Here is a 24649-nt window from a genome sequence, read left to right as displayed (position 1 = left end):
AGACAATGTATATGAGATACGACACTCTGGATTAACGAGAATAAAAGATGACTGTGCGAGCTCTTCTTGATGTTACTCACCGGTTTCAAGTCGCAGTGAATGATGTTTTCTCGGTAGAGCAGTCTCAGGCAACTAATTAGAGAGTTGGCGAAACGACGGATCAGGCTCAGGCTGAATCCTTGATAATTATTCTTTTTGATTAGCTCGTACAAGTTCAAGCTGTAATGCAAATTTGATTTGTTCGTTTAATAAATTCTCGCAGGTGGAAATCCGGCTCTGTTTTTATCTCACTTGATCGCTCACCTCATTAATTCGAAACTGATGCACAGATGATTTCTGAAGTAAAAATATTCTAACATGTGTATCACATTGTGCTGCGAGTTCATCTCTAAATCCTTCTTTCTGAGATGTTCCAAGATTCTCACTTCGATGAGAGCCTGATGATGGAATCTCTTCTTGTTTCTGCAAAGAACAAGTGAAAGCCGCGATGTTTAAATACAAAAAAATGACGCGTGCGATCGGAAAGCGAACACGTTCGGAAAAATGCCGGATGTATCGGACATTATTCATTGCGGACACGCACATGTTTTTTTTTTCCAGATCGTAGCTCACGATCTGAGTCATCGCGCGAGATGAGTATACCCTTTCCACGTACCTGATAATCTTGATGGCGATATGCTGTCCCGTTTTGTGATCCAGCGCTCGGATCACCTGGCCGAAACTTCCCTTGCCGATCACCTCCAGGATCTCGTATCTGAGTGCACATAAATTTTCAATACTTTACACACATACGAGTAAACAACGTGGACAAGCGGGGATGTAAGAAAGGCGAGAAGAAAATTCGTCGACGAATATTTTTATTTACAGTTTTGCGATTTATTGCAATTTGTGCATGTTTAGATATTAGGTATAGTAAAAATAAATCCATTATTTTTCCAATAGATTACTAAAGCCATCTATTGGAAAAATGATGGATTTCTTTTTATTACACCTAATATACAACTACGCATAGCTGTCAACCGCAATTTCTCCTCTCGAGAATAACAACACGTGGAATGCAAGATTCCATTGCTAGCTATGCGGTCTAGCTAATATACTCGGAGAAATAAACATCGAGCGCGAGCGGTGATAACAATTAGGATAGAAGAGGGAAAGTTACGTTGAGGTTTGACGAAAGAGGACAAACGGGTGCTCACTCACCTGTAAGAGATATGATCGTGCAGGACTTTGTTGTAACTGCCGTTTTCATCGTCGTAACCGCCGTTCTGGGAGGAGACCTCCTCGCCGTGGATTTTGTGGGCTGACAAACCCAGGTACCAAATCTCCGAGTACTTCTCGATCTCAGCACGCTCGAATTCCGTCAGTCTGGAGCCGTAATACTTCACCGCCTCCTGGGGCGTCATGGGCAGTCTCCCAGCTATTTTTTCCACGAAGAAAAAACACATGAGGCCGGCTGCGTACTTCAGGGAGTCCGCGAGAGTTACGTAAGTTTCCAACGACTCATAAATTCTTTTTTCGCTACCAGCGGAACGTCTTTGCCAACAGTACACATAAGTCTGTTTAATTTGAGCTTCAGAGTCAAAACGCAAAGCGATCGAGGCAAAAAATTCAATGTGGATAAGATTTCGAGGATTGTAAAGTGATGATACACATCTGACGCTTATCAACGCTTTATAATTTCTAAAATCTTACGTTGATTTTTTTCTTGCGTCGATGGTTTTACGTTTTGGCTCCGGAGCTCAAATTGGACAGGCCTGGTATAGAGCTTTCCTTTGGTCTGTTTTCTGTTCCTGTATTAGACTGCACTAGAAATCTCTTTCTCGCTTTCGACAAATATCAAACATATACCTATTTCACTTTAAGTTCCAAAAGTGTACACTGATTCAGCCACAGAAAACAGACCTTCTGATTAATTTCGGTTGCAGAAAGCGCTCAATTTCAAATAAATAATATTTACAGTCTCCTAATTTGTAAAGCAAGATTTAAAAAGAATGATCTAAAAAGGAACAATACAAGATGTAATGTCATAATAATTACTCTTATTACTATCAAAACAATACGTTTCAACCCATACTTAGTTTTTTCTCATCAATTATTTTAAATTATAAACTAAAAAATTAATATAAATATAATAATTGATGAAGACCAAGGATCGAAACGCATTTTCTTTTGATTTAGTAATAAAGGTAATTATGCATTTTTGCGATGCTGCATCTTGCATTGCTCCTTCGTTTTTTTTTTGTTAAATAATGCATTCCGTGCATCCAATTTCTATTAAACTGTGTTTTATTAAAGCTGTACTTATTTGTTCGCCAAGTAAACCGAGAACCGCTTTTCCCAGAAGTATGAATAACATCTCTCATATGTAATCCTATATTGCCTGCAATTCACGTCAACGTAACAGCGCGTTCCGTATGCTCAAATGCGTATCCGCGGCGTCTTAAATACGCAATTCGGTCGACGGTGTATTAAATGATAGCTCGGCACGACCGGCACGTTTCCCCACACTGGGGCCGTATATGGTATCGCGATTTTCACGTAATCATAGAGTTCTCACGTACCGTATACTTCGGGGGAAGTTGCGCTGATGGGTTCATGCAGCGGCATATTGTGGATGTTGTTGCTCGTGCTGTTAGAATTGTTCGCATTATTGTTGTCCGTCTTGTCCACTCGCGTCGGCTTGCTGTTGAAAAAAGACGGCAGTTTCTGAAACAGACGAAAGGATTTTTCTTTACCTACGAGTTTGTCGAAATGCGTTTTATGAAAATTTATAACGCCAACATTTAAACAAAACCCGAGCTCGCAAATTTATCTGCCCACGTGACTCGATTTTTTAAGGTACATGACATTCAGTTTCCCAAGAGGAAGGATATTCGCTATAATTTCAGCATAAAACTTCAACAAAAAAAAAATAAACCTGATCAAATGGCGCGTGTTGAGGGTAAATGTTGAATTTTCAGAAGAATGCAGAGAGAATATATTCAATTAATTTTTAAGAGACACATCTCCGAATTCAAAAGAAAATTTAGCTTTTTACGCAAACTTTTTCAGAGATCTCTCATATATTGTATTATATCAATCGCATCCTTCTCGAAGAAACGTACCTTCTCCGCCATAATTTTATCGACGTGAGGAAATAACACCGCAATTACCTCAATTTACCTTTTCGTGTTAAAATTGCCCGAATCGCTTCCGTGGCGATCGAAGCTTTTTTTGCATCGTGAAAGTGGCGCGGTATGATCTTTTAAAGAAAGTGGCACGCACGATGAATGCGCATCCATGATATGTCCACGTGTACGTATGTGACTGTGTGATGTACTGACCCCCGATTTAACAAGTTTAACGACACCGAGAAGTGACCCGGACAATTATTTCTTCACTGCCGAGAGAGCCATTAAAACATTTCGTCGGCGGAGCGATGTCTTTCCGTACCAACAGCCAAGGGCAATCACCGATCGTGAATGCATCTCGAATGACAATCAGGCCTACTGTTGTTCCCTACTGTTGTTTCGCGTCGGAGTTTCCAGTCTTTCATTAGACTTCCTCGCGCGTCTTTCCACCGATGTTAAATATTTATCTGGTATTTAGCTGGTATCGAACGCCGGTAATCGATTTCGGATGCTGTTGCCAACTTTTAGTGTCCAGCATCGCCAAGTATAATATATATTTATGGAGAAAATATCTCGACATAAGTCAGCGGAACGCGTTTAATGGCGAAGCGATAAATTATCGCGACAACTTGTAGCATCTTCTTGGCGTCTTCTTAGTATAGGTCAAATACCTTTCGAATTTAATGTATTCTATACTGATAATCATATAAATGATATCTGAGAATCATATAAACATTTCGAGATGATATAAAACGTTTTCCTGTTTTCTCATTAATTTTGCACAAACATAATATCGAGAAAAGTGACTAGTTTATTTATTCCAATGAAATTATGCGAGAGGATATACGCGTTTATTTTCAATCTTTGATTCGAGTATCTTGGAAACAGACACCTTGCCGAGGTGGATATCCACGCTCACCTCGCTCCAGATGTAGCACTGTTAACAGTATTTATGCGTGACGTTATGAGAAAGTATCGAAGTGGCGACTTCGTATGAATGTATTCAATGGCTCCGCATATCGCTTCGCGTATTATTGACGTTTACCTTCGACGTACAGCATCGCGAACATATAATTTTTCATACGTAAAATATTCGTATTGGAATAACAAGAGTTCTCTTCGGCGCATTTGACGTAACGATCGCTGTATCTTAATTAATGTCGATTATTCTAAACAGATCTCTTCGCGCTAGCGTTTGATCTATGTCCTACGAAGTTATAACAAAGAATGACGCGATTTGGCGCCAATTGATCAGGCTGGCGGCAATTAAGGTCAGGCGAATGTTGGCATAAATTCCTATTAAAGGGTCGCCAGACGATCCGCAAATGCTCTCACTCGTCCTTGTTGCCTTCTAGTTCTACATCGCGTTACGTCTACGCAATCGACCGAAACGTTCGCGATAGACTTTCATCGACCGAAACGATTCTAGAATCTTGCTGAAATTTGAAAATGATTTTATTAAACCATCAAAATAATATTCCGTTGGAAATTCAAATTACGCTATTAGATATAAAAGAACAATAGTAACTCCAATCCTTAAGTTAAATAACATTTTGTTATTTTTAACTTTTACATGTGTCAAAATGTGAATGTCGATACATATCTGCGGTTAGTTTCAAAGTAAACAACATTTATATTAATGTATGCACTTAGTAAATAATAAACTAAGAGTCTTTAATACATTTTTTGGAGTTAAATTGTTTAATACTGGATTGTCTCATTTTCCGATAAACTTCAGTTTACTGTCTTATCATCTTACTCTCTTATGCTCTTTTGTTTATCTATACCCTCTTGTTTATGTATGGTAATTTACCTATTAGATAAACAAAAGAGTAAAAGCATAAGAGATGCTTTCACTCTTTTGTTTATCTAATATGTAAATTATATCACATAGTCTATCTGAAGATGTGGACCGACCCTATCTTCATTGTTTTACTTAAATTAACGTCATATAAGCACAATGGCGATCTAGATTGAAAAGAACTCAAATTGGATATAGTTTAAAATTATGAATTTAATAGTATAGTTGCTAAAATATAAACATATCTTGCAACATTGTTCGTCCTCCTTTTTACGATCCAGCAAAATTATTTTCAAATTTGTATCCAGCAAAATAGTTCTTTCTATAATCGTAACGGATTAATCGAACGATCTTCACATCGTCCGACATAGCATCACGTCATAGTACAGACGTGATTTCTGCTTCATTAATTTTGTGCGCGGTGAAATCCCCAGATTCCAATTAAAATACGAATCTCTGAGAATTGATCGGTGACCGCGGCTCTCTCGTCTGACCTGGTGTAATGAAAAATTATTATCGCCCGTTGTGCACGGCTCGGATCGGCGATACGCGGATGCGTTTCACGCGGGGTGAGAGGAGATGGGAGGACAGCGGCATAAATAAAAAGTCGCGAGTGAATAACCATGCGATCCGGAGGCCGCTCATATAAATTGTAATCTTATGTTTACCTCGCCCCGCTTATACCAGTCTCTCACTCTCATCCTCCCTCTCCCGTCCTCTCTTTTTCTCGATGTACTTGATCGATCGCAGTCTCTCGCGCTCTTTCGTGTTCCCCTCCCCCCTCTCTCTCTCTCTCTCTCTCTCTATCGACCAACGGAGGCTGTTCGCTACTGAAACTCGACGCAGTGGATCGATCAACCAAGTTCGTTTTGACTCTCGAAAATCCAAGACAGAGACAAGAAACCTGACGGGGGGGGGGGGGGACAATCTCATACGAGACACAGTCTCACGGTCTTCTTGAAAATGAATCGTCGCTGAAAAAGCTTTGCGGTTTTTAGAAGAATACGGTATGAAAGTGACGAACAACAACAGGGGAGAAATTTTCTCAAGGACGCTCGAACACGCTCGGTTTCAGCCGCCGGCCGGTAAAGCCCGTAGTATTGCCCACCGATCGCGCAGATAGTAGACATGCACAATAACTCCCTGTGTATCCCAGTTATGTTATGCGGTTTACCTTGTGACATCTCCCAGTCGCGGCCGCCTTTCTAATGCCGCGTGCGCCAACGCGATGCTGCAGCTGTTCACCGCTGCCTCGCGATTACGTTACCCGTAACAGCCGCGGCTGAAGTACCTACGCAACGTACTTTGGATACGTGGGACTTGACGTTGGCACGTGGGCGTATCGGTATCTCGGAAGCATGAAGCCGAGTGGAAACGTCACTCGACCATGGTGTACGCACAGAGAGGAGCTCATTAACCCGCGCGAGCGAGCTGATCCCTGGAGCGGAGCGGAGTGATCGGTGTTCCGTTACGACGTAAGAACGCCTTGAGAACGATTTAAATGGACGCGGATACAAACAGCGGGGCATTTTCACCGCATGTTCCACGCTAATTGCGACGTATCGTATATGTTTGCGCCGCACTTTCCCCGAGAGTCATGGATTTTTCACCTTTTTTCTCTCTGATAAACGTTACGTTACGCGCGAAACGAGTTATTTAGGAAAGGACAGATCGAATCCTTTAAGAAATGTCGGGGTGAATTTAACACCATATCTACATAATTCTTACACTGAGAGAAAATGATATAGTTCTGACAACTATAAGTATCTGTAATTAGTTTTATAAAATAATAGAAACTGAAGTAGTGCTGAATGTTATAAAAATATAGTCACGGTAACAAATTGTACGCACTATTAATTGGTAGTGAAATAGTGACTCAACTATATTGAGTAATTATTTGGACTTCATGCAAACAGATACGAGTATAACAATTACATTTTTCTAGTTTAGATAAAAACCTTTTTTTAATAAAATATTCTGTCTCATGTAATTAATCATTGTTGTCTAATTAATCATTGTTGAAATTACTTTAAGGAATACAAATTAAACACCTTTTCTCTAAAGTCATTCAGCATGAGCATTGTCATCAGAGGGACGTAACGGAATTCAGTTTCTTCCAAAAAGAAAACCACTCAACTATTTACAATAAAGGACGCAGGTTTCGAACTTGGAAGACAAAAATAAATAAGAAATGCATACACAAATTTGTAACTATGTATTACAAAACTTTAATAAGAACAATAAATAAATTAAATGAACTAAGAAAATATAGTAATATTACCATTTGTAATTGATTATATGGTTAATGTTACTATATATATATTTCCTTAGTTCACTTAATCTAGTATTCACTTAATCTAGTATTTCATTACAAATTTATAGTTACTGATACGACTTTTTTCTCCGACTGCACGTTGATATTAATTTTAATCAACAGTAGTGTAGATTTAAAACCGCTGATTTATATCCAAACCCATGGTGTTAAATCCACAAGCAATATTTTTAAAAAGAGAACCTGAGAAATACAAGTAATAAGCTCTCCTTTTTCGATTAATGCCAGACAAAATCCAACGAGATCTACATACACGATACATCTTGCGTATGTACACAGTAGCAGATTGGGTAAACAGGAATATCTCGCGCGGAAGCCACTAGATACGTGTATCAACATATCTCATCCACCCACGAATCGCGCGTGAAACTTGAAAGCATCAACTGTGTGCCTTGTTTAATTCAGCAAATACGCAGGCAAATACTCACGCGGTAGCGTTGCACTTCAAAATCACTTGCAATACGAGAGGATAATAGCACGAATGCGAATTGATGTATGCACGATATTTGCCGTTCATCGGCAAATGGCTGAAGAACACGAGTGACTCTTTCGTTCTATTATCATAAAGGGGCACACGCGTGCCGTGAACCAAACTGCACGCTCGCGATTGTCGTGAATGCAACTCATTAAAACTTCCGGGCGAAGACCATTTCGGGAGGCCACGTGCGAAACAAAATTCCCGGTCGACGGTCCGGCTATTCGTAGTCCCTCGAGCGGCAAATTGTCAATTAATTCCGATTATACGCGAAATCAAGATAGCCCAGAGGGACCGACACAAACGATGCCATGTGCCGTTTTACAGTCGAAAGGATTGCACACGCGACCTAATTTTACATTTACTTTTTTATCATACAGTTTGATAATTTAGAAAACAATAGAATTCGTAAAATAAATTCTTCAGCCGAGTACAAAATTTAACCTTTAAGTGAGATGCATCCAGATTTCTGTTTAAATTGAAGGAATCATTTCTTTCGTTGATTTTTTTTTTAAGTGAAAATATCTTTAAGGAAAAGAAAAATTTACTTGACTTCAAAAAATGATATTCTAATCATAGAAATTTTTCTGAGTGTGGCTATAGATTTCTAATATGGTTTTCTTTAAAGTCTTGTTCCGAAAAAGAAAAATGAAAAGTATTATCCAAATGTCAGAAGACTTAGTTGATTATTTTTATATTCATCTATCTTATAAGAATATATCTAACGTAAATTTAACTGTAACATAATATACTAGTAAAAAATGTAATATAAAATTGAAATATCTTTGGAGCGCCTCACCTACCAACTTGCATATCTAAATCATTATAAGATTAAAGAACGATATCTTTTCTCTAGCCATATATATAGCTCTACTTCAATTTACAGAATAGATCGCGATATAATTTCATCCGCAAATTAACGTGAATGTCATTTATACACGGAGAAAAGATATCCCAACGCAAAGTCTCCGTTAATAATTGAATGGGAATTAAATTTTGAAATTGGGTAAAGATTTTTTTCGGTGTTCCGTTACCGAGATTAGCTGGTTTGCAAGCAACTGTTTAAATTACTTTTCCGTCGTAAACTAGAAAGTGTTTTTGTTACAAAGATGTGTACGATCTCTTGTAAAGCGGGAAAGTGAAACAGTCTGCCAGTAAGCGTGATAAATCATCGACTAATTCGTACTTTAACGACTTAATTTCACGTGAGTATTAATAGAATCCAAAATACACGCGTATTCTAACGGGGAATCCGTAGTGAGCGATTATTTGAACAGATGCGGTTCGTAACTATGATTTGGCGCGGCATCAATTTGCGACCATCGGTGATTTATTATTCGCAAATCTTACACTTGGTCGAATGCTAGCGGCCAATTATAAAACCAAGGTGTGTGAGCTGCTATTATTTGAACGTTCTAAAATTTGAACTAAGCATACTTGGTAAGTCTGCTCAAATTGCCAAAGCAAATTCTGCGTTCAATGTCCCGTAAACATATATTTAGAAATATCCCGAATTAAATTGCGATTACCAACGCACCAGCGAGAATTTATTGAGAGAAAGTATATTCGCGAATAAATTCTCCTGTCAAAACAACGTGCGATAAATTTCATTTGTTGAATAAAGGAGCTAAATAGACATAAAAAATAGCTGTATATTCTATATTTATCGTGCAAATTAACCCGGATTGCGAACAGAGAAATTGAGAATTCTTTTGAAGAAGTTAAAGAGCTCTCGCGTTTACGATCAAACTAAAGTCGGATGTACTCGTGCGATCCTCGGATTTACCGTTGGTATATTAATTAACGAGATCCATCATGCGTTATTTCTAATGCGTCTATAATGTATCGACCTCCCTCGGTGCAATTACCGATTACTCGGAGAATTTATTATAACATCGTCTACCGATACCGATTCTATTAAAATATAAATGAAAAAGAAACTGCACCACATAAAACATCCCTTCGTTAAAAAGGTCAAATATGTGAACCTCTGGAAACTTTGATCTTTTCTATATCCGCATACTTGCTACTTTCATTTAATTCACTTTAGTTTAAATCGAGATATACAAGATTATCACAAATTCCCTATCCTAAAGTTCCATAACTTTTCCTTGATTTCCTTTTCAGACAAAATTTCATCATTTTCTGTAACGTTTTCAATAATACTTTGAAATTTTTTGAATTTTCGTCCCGATTAAGAAACTAATATTTTGTTGAGAATGCAATTTAACATAGCAATGTAAATTACTATTAATGCTGTTTGTATTTAACTGCTAAGTTGATAATATTCCAAAACTACGTAGATGTACGCATATTAAACTTCCTCGAAGTCAAGAATTTTAATTTTCGAGAAAGTTTTGTAAAATTCCCTGACTTTTCTCTGATCGTCTTAAATTTTTTTGGCGTTTCCCTGATTTCCCGTTTTATAACAATCCTTATATTTAGTTAACTCGCTTAATTCCTGAGGATATTTTGCGTTAATTGAGAAACGTACCGATCGAATCAGTGAAAGCGTATGATATCATTTTGCGCTTTCCTGTTTCTCTCTTTATCTATAATTTCTCTCCGTCGCTCGAACACGCGCGGTTCCGCCCTAGAAGCGCTTCGAAGAAGATCCTGAATGATATCCTCCAACACTATTATTGACACACTTGCCAAACCAATCCTACAGACTGTTGTCGTCGTCATGGACTCGCTTCGGTCGTCCCAATCGAAAGTTATAGACACACCTACGCATATGCGTGTGCTGCACATCTTGGTCGGGATTGCATAAGAGTTATACATAGCTGATCGCTTCCTTTCTGAACGGCAAAAGGAGCACGACTAGCCAACCGGTATTTTCACTGGTATTCGCGCGAACTCGTGCGGATGTATTCCAGGTAAATTTCATAATTACGTAACGGAGTCGATGATAAAAACACACGTAGGATGCGATTGGCAGATTTCTCCCTGGAATTACTGGAGATTATGCTGCTGTTTGCTCGATAGAGCCGGGATTGATTGTGGCATTAACGTGATGGTAGAGCTTCTAATAATCAATGACTCGTGAAACGAGAGTCCGGGGCGGCTTGTAATTGCGCACTCCTGGCTTTTCAAATTCGTAAGAAATGATCAGGCACGTTACCGCACGCGTATAGGTGTACTATCCGCTATTACGCAACACCTCTCTGGAGGATATCGCTGTGTTGCACTTCAGCGGAAGGCAGATTTCTAAGAAACTATTTTATCTGCTTCGATATCTCTTGTGTCGAATTATGTTCGATGCGAGTTATTTGTATGTAGAAGCGTATTTGTTACAGAGACTACTGATAAGAGGAATCATTGTTCAGATATACTATCGGAAAGATTATCAAAAATTATAGAGTCTAATGAATGGCTATATAAAAAAAACGTAAGACAGTAAGACGTATACTGTTAAATCATGTCAAATTATATCCAATTATTTTTAATCTATAAGCCACTGTGCTTATCAATATGTCATTAATTTAACTAAAACAGTAGAATTAAACAATTTAATTCAAGAAAGTGTATTAAATTTCATCCAAATTTAGTTTATTATTTATTAAGTGTATATGTTAATATAGACGTTGCTTACTTTGAAATTGACGAAAGAAATGGATTGATTTACAGTCTGATATGAAAAGTTAAACATAACAAAATGTTAATCAATTCAAGAGACTGAGATGCCGTTACTCCTTTAATATCTAACAGTAAGATTATTGTCTTACGTTTTCCATTGTAATTGGCCAATTTACTTCCATCTTACGATGCTTTACGTTTTTTTAAGTGTTTCAATCCTTCAGGAAAGAAAATGCAAATTACACATGGAACACAGGATACATAAATGAGCGTCAAACAATGCAATCTGTGCGATGGACAACAATCATCCTTTTCAAACACAGTGGATTAATAAAGTGCGTTTATTGAGATACATCTCTGTAGATATATTAGTTATGCGCGCGTATTGCATTGATGAAACAAACATACGTATATTTGATCGTGTATGGATCACGTTCCAATGAACATCAACCGCGGCAGAGAACAAATCCTCCGAAATTCACGGTTTCATGTGCAGATAAACAGTAACATGATTTATTCATGAAAAATCGAAATACTGCTGTACCGGAATCGGCGTGAAGCATAAATTGGAACAAAAGTTTCGCGCAAGGCGAGAAAGACAACGGCAGAAAAAGAGTCTCTCGAGAGATGGGAAAACGCGGCCACGGCGCCGATATTTATGGGGGCCTATAAATTTATTTATACGGTGCTGTTTTATCATTTTAAGTGGTTCCGGACGAACGAGATCGCCCGAACTGGCGATTCCACATTTATGGAAGACCAGAAATTTCTCCAGGAAAATAACAATGACGTCGGGGAGATCGGATCTACGGAAACGATAGCGCTTCGATGCGCATCTTTCTCTCTTGTACGATGAAACTGACCTCAAATAAAACCTGCTAGAAAACATCTCGGACTCGTAGAGGCCTCGCTTCTTTTTACGCGTACTCGCGGCGCGCGTTTCAAATAATAAACTGGTTTCGGAGTTCCGGCTCTCCGTCCTTCTTGGCGAACTGGACTTTGCTGAGGATTGGCGCGAGACGAGACGAGACGAGACGAGACGAGACGAGAACACCTTAATAAGGCAACGAAACCTTTTCGTACGTACATGGCAGCGACTAGACCAAGCGGGCGTTTCCTTTTTTTCACATCAATTTCCAAGTGTCCTACCTTGAATATCTATAAATGATTTATAAAGAATACATTTCCCGACCAGTCATCGAAACCGGTATTTCGAGAGATATGATTTTAATGCAAGATTGGAGACCATGGTACCCCGTTTCTTCTGGCCTGCCCTACTTTTATCTTCGTGATTCAATGGCGAATGATCCGCTCGCGAGGGACAACGAATCCTTCAGTCGTTACGTTCGTGAAATCCAAGAAGAAGGCCTTTATTACAATTTTTCCCGTGCGCTTTACTCGCAGACAATAGAAACTGGAAAGACAATCGAGCGTCAAGCCTGTGTAGAAGCCTTTCATTGCTTAACAACTTCTGCGTATTGAAATTCAATCGCGCGCCGTACCGCGTCGGGAATACCTTTGTTGTTCACATCGTAGGCCGTGGCGACACAATTTCCGTCTCGGAGCAAAGATTTGACCGAATATTGAACTCCCGTTTCCTCATCTTCGTCGTCTTCGAACGGCACAAACGATCGGGAAGCAATTATTTCGTTGGGTTATTACCTGTCGCCTCTCCAACACTAAAGTTCGCCTCATCAAGAATTTTTCATTTGGCAAATCTTTTATTTACAATTATAGAAAATGCTTACGCTGTCTCACATTACAAAAAGAAATAAGATGCTCTCTGACAGAAGGTTTAATAGATTAATTAATACTTTTAAAAAGTAATGACAAAACCAATTAACGTTATTGTGCTGTAAAATGCTGGAGTTGTAATTAACTCCTTCCAATCTTGCGTGAAATTTGAAGAACATCCGTTGATGAAATTATTTAGTTAGGAGTTCAATATGTAGTTTGATAAATCAGGGAAGTTTTAAAAGGAAATATAAAAAATAAATTGAATTTTGATAAAAAAAATTTTTTTAATTATAATTTTATTAAAATGAGATCTGAAGAGATTAATAGAATGCACATTTTTCGCGTGGAGCGGATTTTTCGTGTGGAATAACTAATAATAATAATAATTTTTAGTATTATACTTTTAGGTGACTGGTATTTATCGTTGTTCACGTGTCAATTCGAGAAACTTGGGCGAATGTAACCGGATGCGGACTACGATCTCGCGAAGGAAAAGTCGCACACGGCCTTCTTGTGAACATGTGAACGCGTCACGTGTTTGGGACACACTCGTGTGATGCGGTTACCGGATTTAGCGAAGTGTCGCCGTTCTGTTGACGTTGCTACTGATATATACAACACTCACGTGAGCGACACACACGTACGCGAGTATTGGTCGCACGATGTAGTCCGAAACGAGCTTTCTCTGTTGCCACTCTCTTGATGCCCTTCTGGATTGCCGAAGTCCCGTGAAGTGTGGTTTATGCGAGAACACGAGATCGAGAAGGCGCAGCTGCAAGAAGAAGCCAGCTGGAGAACGGACCGGAAAGTTTTACGAACGGCCCATGCCGAAAAAGAAACGGGAAAAGAAATGATCAAATCTCCTTCCCACGTCGACGCCTCTCAAATGTTTTCCTGTACTCCGACACACCTGCAATTATGACCTTAATATTTTCCGAGGTCTATGCGGAGGTTCTTCCTTGGCAATTGTTTACGCAGCTAGGAAATGTTTATTGGATAAGGATCCTTATGCAAATGTTCAATTTACATGTTTAGCCGCAAACCATTATCGATACAAGTGATTTCTCCGACGTGACTACTGTATTACAACGGTAATTGCAAAGAAAAGTTCAAGATCTGATACTTTTCTCGATATTAATCTTACGCATAACTAAGATCTTATTACTTGATATTAATTACTTGAATCTAATCTTGATGGTAGATCGCAATATAATTATTCTCAAGGTTTCTTTCAAACGATCGTTTTATACGATAATACTTGCTTAGCATTTTAATCAACCACGCTAGTTAAATCTGTTTAGTTGTTGACGAAAAGTTGATTTATAAGCGATTTATATCGAGATGATACATTTACGTAACGATTGCAAACAATGATTCGCCTAAGTCTGTAAGAAATATAGAGCCAAGGCTGGTTGCCTTGACACACAACGGAACACTCAACCTCAGAAACCGGAAAACACTAATCGTCCGGTCTCAACGATGCGTTTTGCAACGGCACCTTGGAACAATTGCAACTGAAACTGCAACCGCATCGCGACAATTATTTTTCCCATTTAAATATAACATCGAGCATATACGTTCAGTGTTATGAAAGCACGCTAGCGGGATTAGTAAGTGCTTCTGAACAGGAACAAAAATTGACTTCTCATTCTACATATTACAAATATGTATATAATTATATAACTGCTGCTGCTACTGCTACGTGATAAAAACACCTTGCTAAAATATGAGAAAAAGGTCAAATTGGCTAAATCTACTATATTTTGATAAATTATAAGATGCTATTCGAAAGTCTCCACAAAAAATGAACAAATTTTTTTATAGCATCAATTTGTTGTTATTCTGAATCGGACTGAAAAATACGTATTTTCATCTAAACTATTAATTTTTTTGTGACTATATATTTTTAAGCACGTAATAATAAGATGAATCAATTGGGGTAGAAAGAAAACATGATTGTTTTCAGAAAAAGATATGTAGTTGCACATTGCAAATTGCATAATTTTTTTAAAAACAATTATGTTTTTTTTTACATCATCAATTCATCTCATTATTTTATGCATAATAATATTAAGATGCAGTTATCAATAAATTAATAGTCTGGTAGATAAAAATGTTTTTTATCTCGATTAGATTCAAATAGAACTTTCAAATGATATTACAGTAAAATCTGTCCATACTTTATGTCTAGGGAAACTTTTCACCAGCATCTCATAATCTACAATCACCAACTGAAGTCACTTTTTCCATATAATTAATGCAAAGTCATTTTATTTATTTTAAGAGGATAAAACCCGATTTGAAATAAACGTGCGTCTAAAAAGATAAAAAATAATCTTCCATCGCCCGCAAATTATATTATTGCTTGTGTTATTTGCAACGCGTAAAAAAATTGGAAATGATCTCTGATAAATATGCAAACAGATGTGCAAACGATCGTTGAGGCGCGCCATCCATCACCCATCACAGAGAGTTTTTAATTCTAGGTATGACAGGTATAATATAGACGATAGGGAAAACACCCACACACACACACACACACACACACACACACAATTACACGTACAATTCTCACACAGCGTGTATCGCACGCATCGTGCGTTTGACGAGTTCGATGCGCCAATATGCGAAAAAATGCACGCTTGACGATGCATATTTTCATGAGACTTTTGGATATTGTGTCAGCTGTTTCGCAATGATCATCCACAATAGCGCGGATCGCTTTCGAAAGGTTTTGACGTTCCGGACGCCGCATTGTGGAAGGACTTCGCGGTTTTCTCGCGTGAGCATCGCGATTTAATAATGAATGATCATTTCAAGGAGAAACATATCCAAGAAAGGAACGCATTGCGCGTCGAATATCGTCCTTCGAGAATAAAACTGTGATCTAAAGCATTAATGAATTGAGCATTTGACGATGAATACTGCAAAGATACGGTGTGTTGATCAGTTATTTCATTGAAGTTATTAATGTGTGTTCTCGATAAATCGCGATTTCTATCGTAAAAATAATATCGCACACAATAAAACAGTAATACACAGATTAGTAAAACCGTGCTCAGTAGTTTTTTCAAGTGTAAGCAACTAGTACCTGTCAAACCTGTCTTTATCGTACAATTCATTAAAAGTTTTCTCATTACCGAGTTAGAAATTATCACAAACGAGTTGCTAATTGAAAAAAAACCTCCCATATTGATCATATTGATATATCGAACTCATCAATTTTACCCGTTCTAAAATAAAAACATAACATTTATTAAAAATCCATCAGATAAGCAGTGGAGCAAAATAAATTTTCAATCATAGACTGCGCATCGTAAATCACATGCAGCGTATAAGATCATTTCGAGTTGTGAAATGTGTCATAAGAGGTTTACTTTTTAATTTCACAAGTATACAACGACAATACAGTTCTCTCCTCCTCAGGGATACATTTAGATCCGCACCAACGTTCTCCAGATATCATGTTTCTTGTTTAATATTCGGTAAACAATAAGGATAAAATGATACCTGTATCCTGATTCTGTAACTCTTAACGACAGTTGGAATCAGTATCGTTATATTGTCGTTGTGTAGATATTATATATGATAAATAAATGCCCAACAACAACAACAACGATATCCAAAAGATATAGAGCATGGACTGCGTCATCCGTATCTAAATAGTATATCTAATGTGGCCAACAAAAATGAGAGAAAGGGAGCGTGAAGACGGCCATCTCCCTCTCTTTCCAACAATATTATGTTGAATAGAAAGAGACAGAAACTGACTCGCTCCAGCTCTCATTTTTGTCAACCAATTGTACATACACATTAAAAAAAAAAAAGTATTTAAGACATATAAATATTTTATTCCTGTCCTCATTTTTTTTTTAAAACACACTTAGCCCCGTTTCTATCAATATTAATTTAATCTCGGTTCAACTTACTCTTCATCTTTCTCTTATTCTTAAAACTAGAAAAAAATGAAGAGTTTGAATTGAACCGAGATTAAAATTACAATGTACTGGTAGAAACAGGCGTTAAAAATGTTTTAATGTTAAATTTTTTCAATAAACAAAACATTATGTACCTATTTGGATTTAAAACATTAATAAATCAACTCAAAAATTGAAATATCTTTTATCATTAAACATTTATTTTTCAAAGATATTTTAAACACTGCACTTTTTAACGTAGATTGCGCAATTAATGCTCTACGTCTTTGACGATCAGATGAAACTGCCGTTAAAAGTTACAGAATCGAAGTAGTGGATGGCACTCGGGTGGGAATCTGCATGAATATAGCCCAGGGTATTCATTGCGACGACGAAATCCGATTATAGGAATGAATTGATAGCGCTATGCGTTCGTGAGAGATAAGGCACGCGCGCTGTTCTGATAGAAGACCTCGAAATTCCAAGCGTATTACCAGCGATTGATGTACGCGTATCTCGTTAACATTCACGCGCATATGTTGTGCTGTCTCGTACGACTCGGTGCACACGAGGATGCATGCCACGTATGTACAAGCGTATTTATATGTTACACGTTACGCACGACTTTACGGCGGAAGTCACGTGACGCACGCTCACACGGCCCGCCGGAAATGACCATCGATCGACAGACGAACGTCTGCGGGGTTCTATTATATAAGAGAAAGAAACGCGTCGCCGCGTAACGGCAGCCCTGACTTGTTATCAGCCTTTAACGATCGAGAATCGGCGGCGAATCGTCAGAACGGTTCCATTAACCCCCGGCGTGATCCCTTCGATGCTAACGGGACACGCGTGACCCGAACGTTTCTTCAGTATAAGATGGAACGATATTAATACCAACGGCCGACGGCTACTCCTGGTTCTTGTCGCGTTCTTCTTGTTCTCCGATACTGGGATACGATAGCTGCAGCTATCGCGCGTACTATGAACTCCATGATCGCGATAGGCTATAATTAACGCCACGAGAAGTTATAGTTTTTTCGGAATACGATGCAGTCGGATATAGTCGTGATAAATTTATCGATCAAAACTCTCTTCTCTCTTCTCTCTTCTCTCGGAAATGATTCTCACGTGAAATCTATGATGATCCGATAAATTTAACAAGCTAATTCCTTTGGAAAATAAGAGATTTTAGTGAAACAATCAGTTTTAGAAAGTCAGATTCATGTGTGCGTTAATATGAACCACGAGAACTAGAAAAGAAATCGCGATATTTCTCCACACAAAGTTTCGACAGCATAAACAAATTATTACGATGTATGTGTACGTATATACATGTATATATATGTACATATATTACAAATATATTATAAATATATATATATATATTTTTTTTTAAAAGCATAATTTTTATGTTATTCGTTCACTTGATCATAAATTGTTATATTAACACTAAAAAAATGTTAAATATTAATTTTACACAAAATTCATTCAAATAACATAATCACATTATATTAAATTAACGCTCGGATATATTAAAAATTTAACACAAAATCTTAACATAAGTTAAGTATTTGGACTGTCTTTATAAAATATAAAATATTTTTTTACATGTAAGAAATAAGATGTTAAAATAAATTGAAATGCCTACGGATTTGAACATTACATACGAATGATATGATTAATTACAAAATTATATTTAAAAAAAATTTTGTGCACTAATTACCACGCCAACTCCCATCCGAGTTATCTCATTTTTACTTTCCTTTTAGCACATGGGTGTTTCCTTTATCCACCCAGAAAGCAACGGATGCGCGTAGGTGCACACAGATTCTTTGCCTTTCAGTTCACTTTGAATTCAGTTTGACCGTGTTGGTGGACAGTCCAGGTACACAAGGACAATTTCACTGATATCCAAAACCGGTTATCTCGTCGCGACCGCCGGTCGGCCGACGACGCTACTGGTACAGTTCATCGTCCTTTTGTCGCCGTGGTCGACGCACACTTGCGAATACCCTCGTTGCTTGCGAACGCGTACGCGCAATATGTGTTTAGTACTTACACACGTTAGCACACCGATAACGCAGCCCGGTAACTCTCGGTGGTCTTATAATTGAACCGACTAATGAATATTTATACCCCCCTTGGCCGATTATACAGCCGCCTGGAAGCGTGTTCGCACGTTGCGATAGTCGTGCACGTTGATCGTGGATCATTAGAAATTTAAACGTTGAGAATTAGTCGCGGCCTGTCCTCGTTATGGGCGGACTGGATTTCGTGGCTTGGAGCAATGGCGGGAGAATATAAGGGAAGGCATTTACGATCGTGGGCTGCCTGGTGTTTTGCGAGAAAGAGATTTATTTCTAACTGTCCCCGTTTCCCCTTATTATACGAGGATATTCGTAATTGTTTTCCCTCATTCATTCTCATTACGTTTCTTTCAGGGACAACGAAATTATTAGACATTTGATGTCATCCAAGCGCGACTTATGCTAATCAATATTTATACGAAAATTAAAGCGCGGTGATAACATGGTGAAATAGTGGGATTCTGGGTCGCGAGCGATGTACAAACCGGTATATATTAATGTCGCTTTCCCGACTTGGACAATTGCCATTAATGCCGGCGATATTCAATTTCTCATTATCATCATCACCTACACCAATCTAAAGGTTGCGCGCGCGCGAACGTACAACGGGAGGTTATAATCGAACGGATAAACGGATATCTCCATTAGCATAGTAGTAACCACCCGAGACCCACATATGCACGGAGTCAAAGTGCGTATGGAGATAACGGTACTTCGTAGCGCACACGTATGTGTGTGTGTATGTGTGTGTGTGTGTGTGCCGAGAGAAGAAACGCCTGTGCGAGCTATGCGTTTCCGCGTGGATGGTGACGAGATTCGACAAAGCAATCGATACATGCCTAATCAGACGACCGTTCATTGTACAACGCTGGAAAAACATATAAACCAACCTACCACAATGTACCGTAACATCGAGTTATATCGAAAACTTTCACGTATTCTGCAAAAATTTTACACTCGCGCGAATTGTGCGACAGTTAATTTTAGAATTGAAAGATAAAGAATTCAGGATCAACAAAATTCCATACTTTTCTCCTTGATTTCTAGATAAAAGTTTATGATTTTCCCTGACTTTCGATATAATATTTTGAAGTTTTCATTTTTTTGCCCTGATTTGGAAACCGTCAAATATTTTATTGAAGGAACAATGCAAATTACTATTAATGTTACTGACACTACTTGCATTTAATTGTCAAGTTGTAGTATTTCAAAACTGTGTGATGTACGCATCTTAAAGTCTCAAGAATTTTAATTTTCCAGAATATTTTGCAAAATTTCCCTAATTCCTCTGACCATTTCAATTTCCCTGACAATCTCCTGATTTCCCCCGATTTCCAATCTTGTGGAAACTCTGAAATTGAAATGTATATAAGAAGCATATAAATATTAAAAAAAAAAAAGTAAAATAAATTGCGGCACTTCTGGGAATCTCTTCTGTTTTTCATCCAGCGTATTAACTGAATATATTTTCTATTGCGGCAAATTGCTTCGTAGAAAGCGAAGATATATTTCATGCCCCCTGGCTACGTGCGAGAGACTCGTAAGTGAACCATAATGAACACCGACGGCTGTGTCGATTGTTTCGCGGTGACATAAAGGCGTCGCATTGTCTCCCGTTTAGCAAGTACGATCGCACGGAGGGGATAATTATCAAATACGGAATCGTGTCTCAATTCTTGCTTGATTGTCTTGATATTTATTCATCGACAGTTGTTCATCGTGTACGAGTGTGCGCGCAAGTAAATTACAGGAGATGAGAAAATATTGTATTAACAATAGGATATAAGTGTCACGTATGTTATGCAAGAATAGTACAGAGAAGACAGTACAGAGAGGAGAGCAACAGGAGAAGAAGGCAAAGTACAATTTCTCTCGCGAGGCACATACATCTTACTACGAAGTCGTATTTAAGCGTACAATTGTAATTTCATCAATACTCGATAAAATTACTTCGGAATAGTCTCTTTAGCGATATCGTAAACTCAAACGGCTAATAATTGTGCGGTAACAGAACCGATAATAAGGTCGTTTCCCTCAGTACTGATATCGATGGTAATTTTCTCTCCTACTTGTCGCCTTCGGTTTCACTCCCTCACAGAGTCGAGCGGGAAGGCAACGTCGACTTTGGAGAGACAAGTTACCTGTAAGTTAAATGGAGAACCGCTTGTGACTCTCGCCTGTTAATCTCGGCATTGTGTTACTTTCGTCTAGGATCGTTAACATCGGGGTAGCTTACACGTAGCATATTTATGCTATCACGAAATCCGAGATACAATGCGAGGCGATCGAGTTACGCCACGCTGCCTTGTGTGCACGCTTATGATTCTCGCTAAGGCTTCTTATGGTCGTATGACGTACGTACTTACGGCAGCGCGTTATTGTGGCAAGCAACCGCGACTTTATCAACTTATGTACTGAATCCTTGATGTAACGTTTAACGCAGTCGAATTGCAAACAATCGACTGTCTCCGACGTCAGAGCGTACGTAAGCACTGCAGATTTAATTAGCGAAAGAGAGAGAGAGAGAGAGAAGAGAAATGCCATTCGCATTTCCGATTACTGCGACTCCATTTTTGGATCGCCGAAATTAAAGGCCTTCATGGTACAAATCGCAAATTTACGATTCCACACGAGACAAAGCGAACCAAAATGACCAAATAAAATTTGCCAACAATTTAATCATCGTGCATCACGTAGAACAATGTAAAATAATGAAAATATAGAATATGCGAGATGTAAAATTCTCTCTCGAAATTAAACGGATTTCTTGGTGAATCGTTGATCAACGTGGATTTGATTTTTGTTATCGTAGGAAAGAAAAACTTCATCAATGTTCAGTTACAATTCGATATTCAGCTTCGAATACGGTTTGTAATCAATACGAGAGTGAATTGTTGGCGCGACGAAATTATTATTTCTACCGGTATTATTAAAAGTATGATAAAGACATAACGGAATCACATCTACATTGAAGAATAATCGGATACCCTCTAATTGTGATTAGAGCGATCGATGGTGTCAGTGAGGTGTACCGATGTATGTTAACGAGGAATCCGAAACAATCATTGATACACAAACATTATCAGAGCACACAAACCGCATATGGTTACATAACATACATGCGCCCAAGTATTCCTCTGTTCTCACTCGATTTTAAAGAGCTCATATGCGGCATTTGCACGGATGAGATAGTTTAAATTCAATTGCATTGACATTTACGTACGCGTAAATAATTTGACTAAATGAAGCTCAAATTAATATAAATTATTTCTCGTGCAAACTGTGCATCACAATGCTTCGATCGAAGCGAATGATCTACGATATCTATATCGAATCGCTTCGAACGTTATACGAAGTATCTGCGATTCCACACAAAGTCTGTAAATCTATCCGATGAGTTACGTATAAATTATCACGAAATATCGTAAAACTCCTTTATGTAAGTATCTACTAGGCAAGATATTCGTACACTCTAATTAGATTACATCGTAAAATATTGGATTACTAGGTTGTGTGACTTTTATAACGTATTAGCATGTAAAAGTTGCACAAAATGGATTAAATAGAAGATTAAAGAAATTATAGAGCGGCAGTACGCCTGCGAATCATATTATTTTTCCGATTAGTATTTATGGTCTTATCTTTGTTACGCCATACCACTCTCGACAATGTCTCGAAGTGACGTGAGTCACGTCTTGTTTCATAAAGGGCACCGATCTGTAAGAGCCATTTATGTCGAAGATATTCCCTGAACTTGCTAAAGAATAGTCTTCACACATAATCGACCTATCCTTGACTCCAGCGATCAATATCTATTATCAATATTCGATTACTGAACGGTACTATTAATGTTATTCATCGGAAAACCGTCAATGTGAAAAGTACTGATACGAATGGAAATAGTTTATTTTAACATTATTGATAAAATCCACGATATAGAGTTAATATAATTGGGAAACGACTGAAAAAGGAAAAATCAATGAAGGTAAAACTTAAAGATTAATTAATACAACTCTGTCAGATGAGTGCACCAAATGAACGAACGCGTCAATTCCTGTTTCGAGTCAGCTGGTTCATGAGCGCTTTCGTTTTACAAAATGACGGTAACCGGAGAGGCGAACGTTGGCTTTCACGCCCACTGCAGTTGCACAAGCGTGATACAACAATTAGTTGCAAATCTCGCGCGCTGGACTTTCTAAATTCATACGAATTGGACTGAGAGCACGATAAACCGCGACGCAATAAACTGTACGTATCGCGTGCAACCGACGCCGTAAGTAACGGTGAACTGCGTTTTTCCTGTGCGTTTCATCTCTGAGAGAGGTGCATGCAGATATAAGCGCATTAAGCGCGTGGCAACAATCCGCGAGATAAAAAACAGCTTGCCCCCGCTTATACGTGTATTTGTGCACGAACCGCTTCTGAAAACCGCGACGCGCATGAGGGATCGCGATCGCGTATATAGTTGCGCAAGGAAATCCGATCGTCTCGGTCACGTAATGGACTCGCGAAAAAAGGCGCTGAGCATTAAGGGAGACAAACGACGGTGACGTGGCGATTTGTCCCACAGAGGTGCAAGAAATAATATAGCGGCGGAATCGAGGCCGCAACAGGCATAATGACAGTCGGGTGAGTAAATTAACCATTGCAGTGACGGCATCGACCACAGCAAGCCGCTCAGAAAGGATTTTTTTTTGTACTTCTTAATGAGTGTTTGGCGAGGCAATTAATACACATCGGATGAAGCGGTCAACTGCGGTCGATGGCGACGATATTAATATTGGTCATTGATATACCAATAAATGTCTTATGAAGAGACCAGTTGATTTGTAAGTTAAACCCCCCGCAAATTCGGTCTTTTAACTTTTTACTTTTTTTGACACAAATGAAATTTCGCTCTCTTCCTTCATCTTTGATCAAATTTCAATGTTCGTTAAATGAAGATTTTAACATTTAAATTAAACACAATTATTTGTAGAATATATCGTTCTACTAATGTAGAATGTATTATTCGTTTTCCGTATGTATAAAAGTTCAAGACAGGGGCTTGTTTTACAAAGAGAAAATTCTACCTCACCCATTCAGCTTTTTATCTACAATATTTGGTAATATAATATAATACATCGAAAGGAGAATTTTGCTAAAGTTTCTAAACATTTAAACATTTAATAGATTTGAAAATAATTTTCATGGACTGTCAAAATAATTATGTAGCAAAGGCATGATGAGCAATGTTGCAAAACGTTTTGACTTCTTTAATTAGTTTAATGGTATAAAATCACTTTCAAATCCATATCTAGCTAAATTTTAGATATTTCAGCAACCGTTCTTTCCGAAATGTGAACAGTAATCCTAAATTTTTCCATATTTTTTTTTAAAGCCTAGAACAGTAAAAAAACTTGAACTGGACAAAAAGATGGAGGAGGTCAAAACAGATTGCAAACGATGAATTAAATTCACAAAACAGAGAAAAATGGCGCGCTTTCAGGATTATGTGACTCGTTTAAATAGGTCAGTCTTTGTATTCGTTAAGATATCGGTTTCAGTTCGAAGAAGGCGCTTCTAATTGCTTCGCGACCATCATAGATACGATAGTATTGCAATTCTA

At 38.2% G+C, this 24649-nt stretch overlaps 1 protein-coding gene across 2 annotated transcripts in view; it reads right to left on the bottom strand.

The window, feature by feature from the left end:
• LOC105147845 (Dual-specificity tyrosine phosphorylation-regulated kinase 2) overlaps window positions 1-24649 on the bottom strand; it is a 176901-nt gene that overhangs the window by 4648 nt on the left and 147604 nt on the right. For both annotated transcript variants that reach the window (XM_087415914.1, XM_011059150.2), the window contains 5 exons: window positions 2562-2706; window positions 1201-1417; window positions 656-754; window positions 304-462; window positions 81-219 (listed from right to left, as the gene is read on the bottom strand). In XM_087415914.1, coding sequence (XP_087272040.1) covers window positions 81-219; window positions 304-462; window positions 656-754; window positions 1201-1417; window positions 2562-2706 — 759 coding nt within the window. The remainder of the gene's footprint in view (window positions 1-80; window positions 220-303; window positions 463-655; window positions 755-1200; window positions 1418-2561; window positions 2707-24649) is intronic.

The sequence above is a fragment of the Acromyrmex echinatior genome, chromosome 19, assembly GCF_024713525.1.
Source record: "Acromyrmex echinatior isolate Ae372 chromosome 19, ASM2471352v2, whole genome shotgun sequence".
Lineage (NCBI taxonomy): Eukaryota > Metazoa > Arthropoda > Insecta > Hymenoptera > Formicidae > Acromyrmex > Acromyrmex echinatior.
This window is presented reverse-complemented; position numbering and strand designations above follow the sequence as displayed.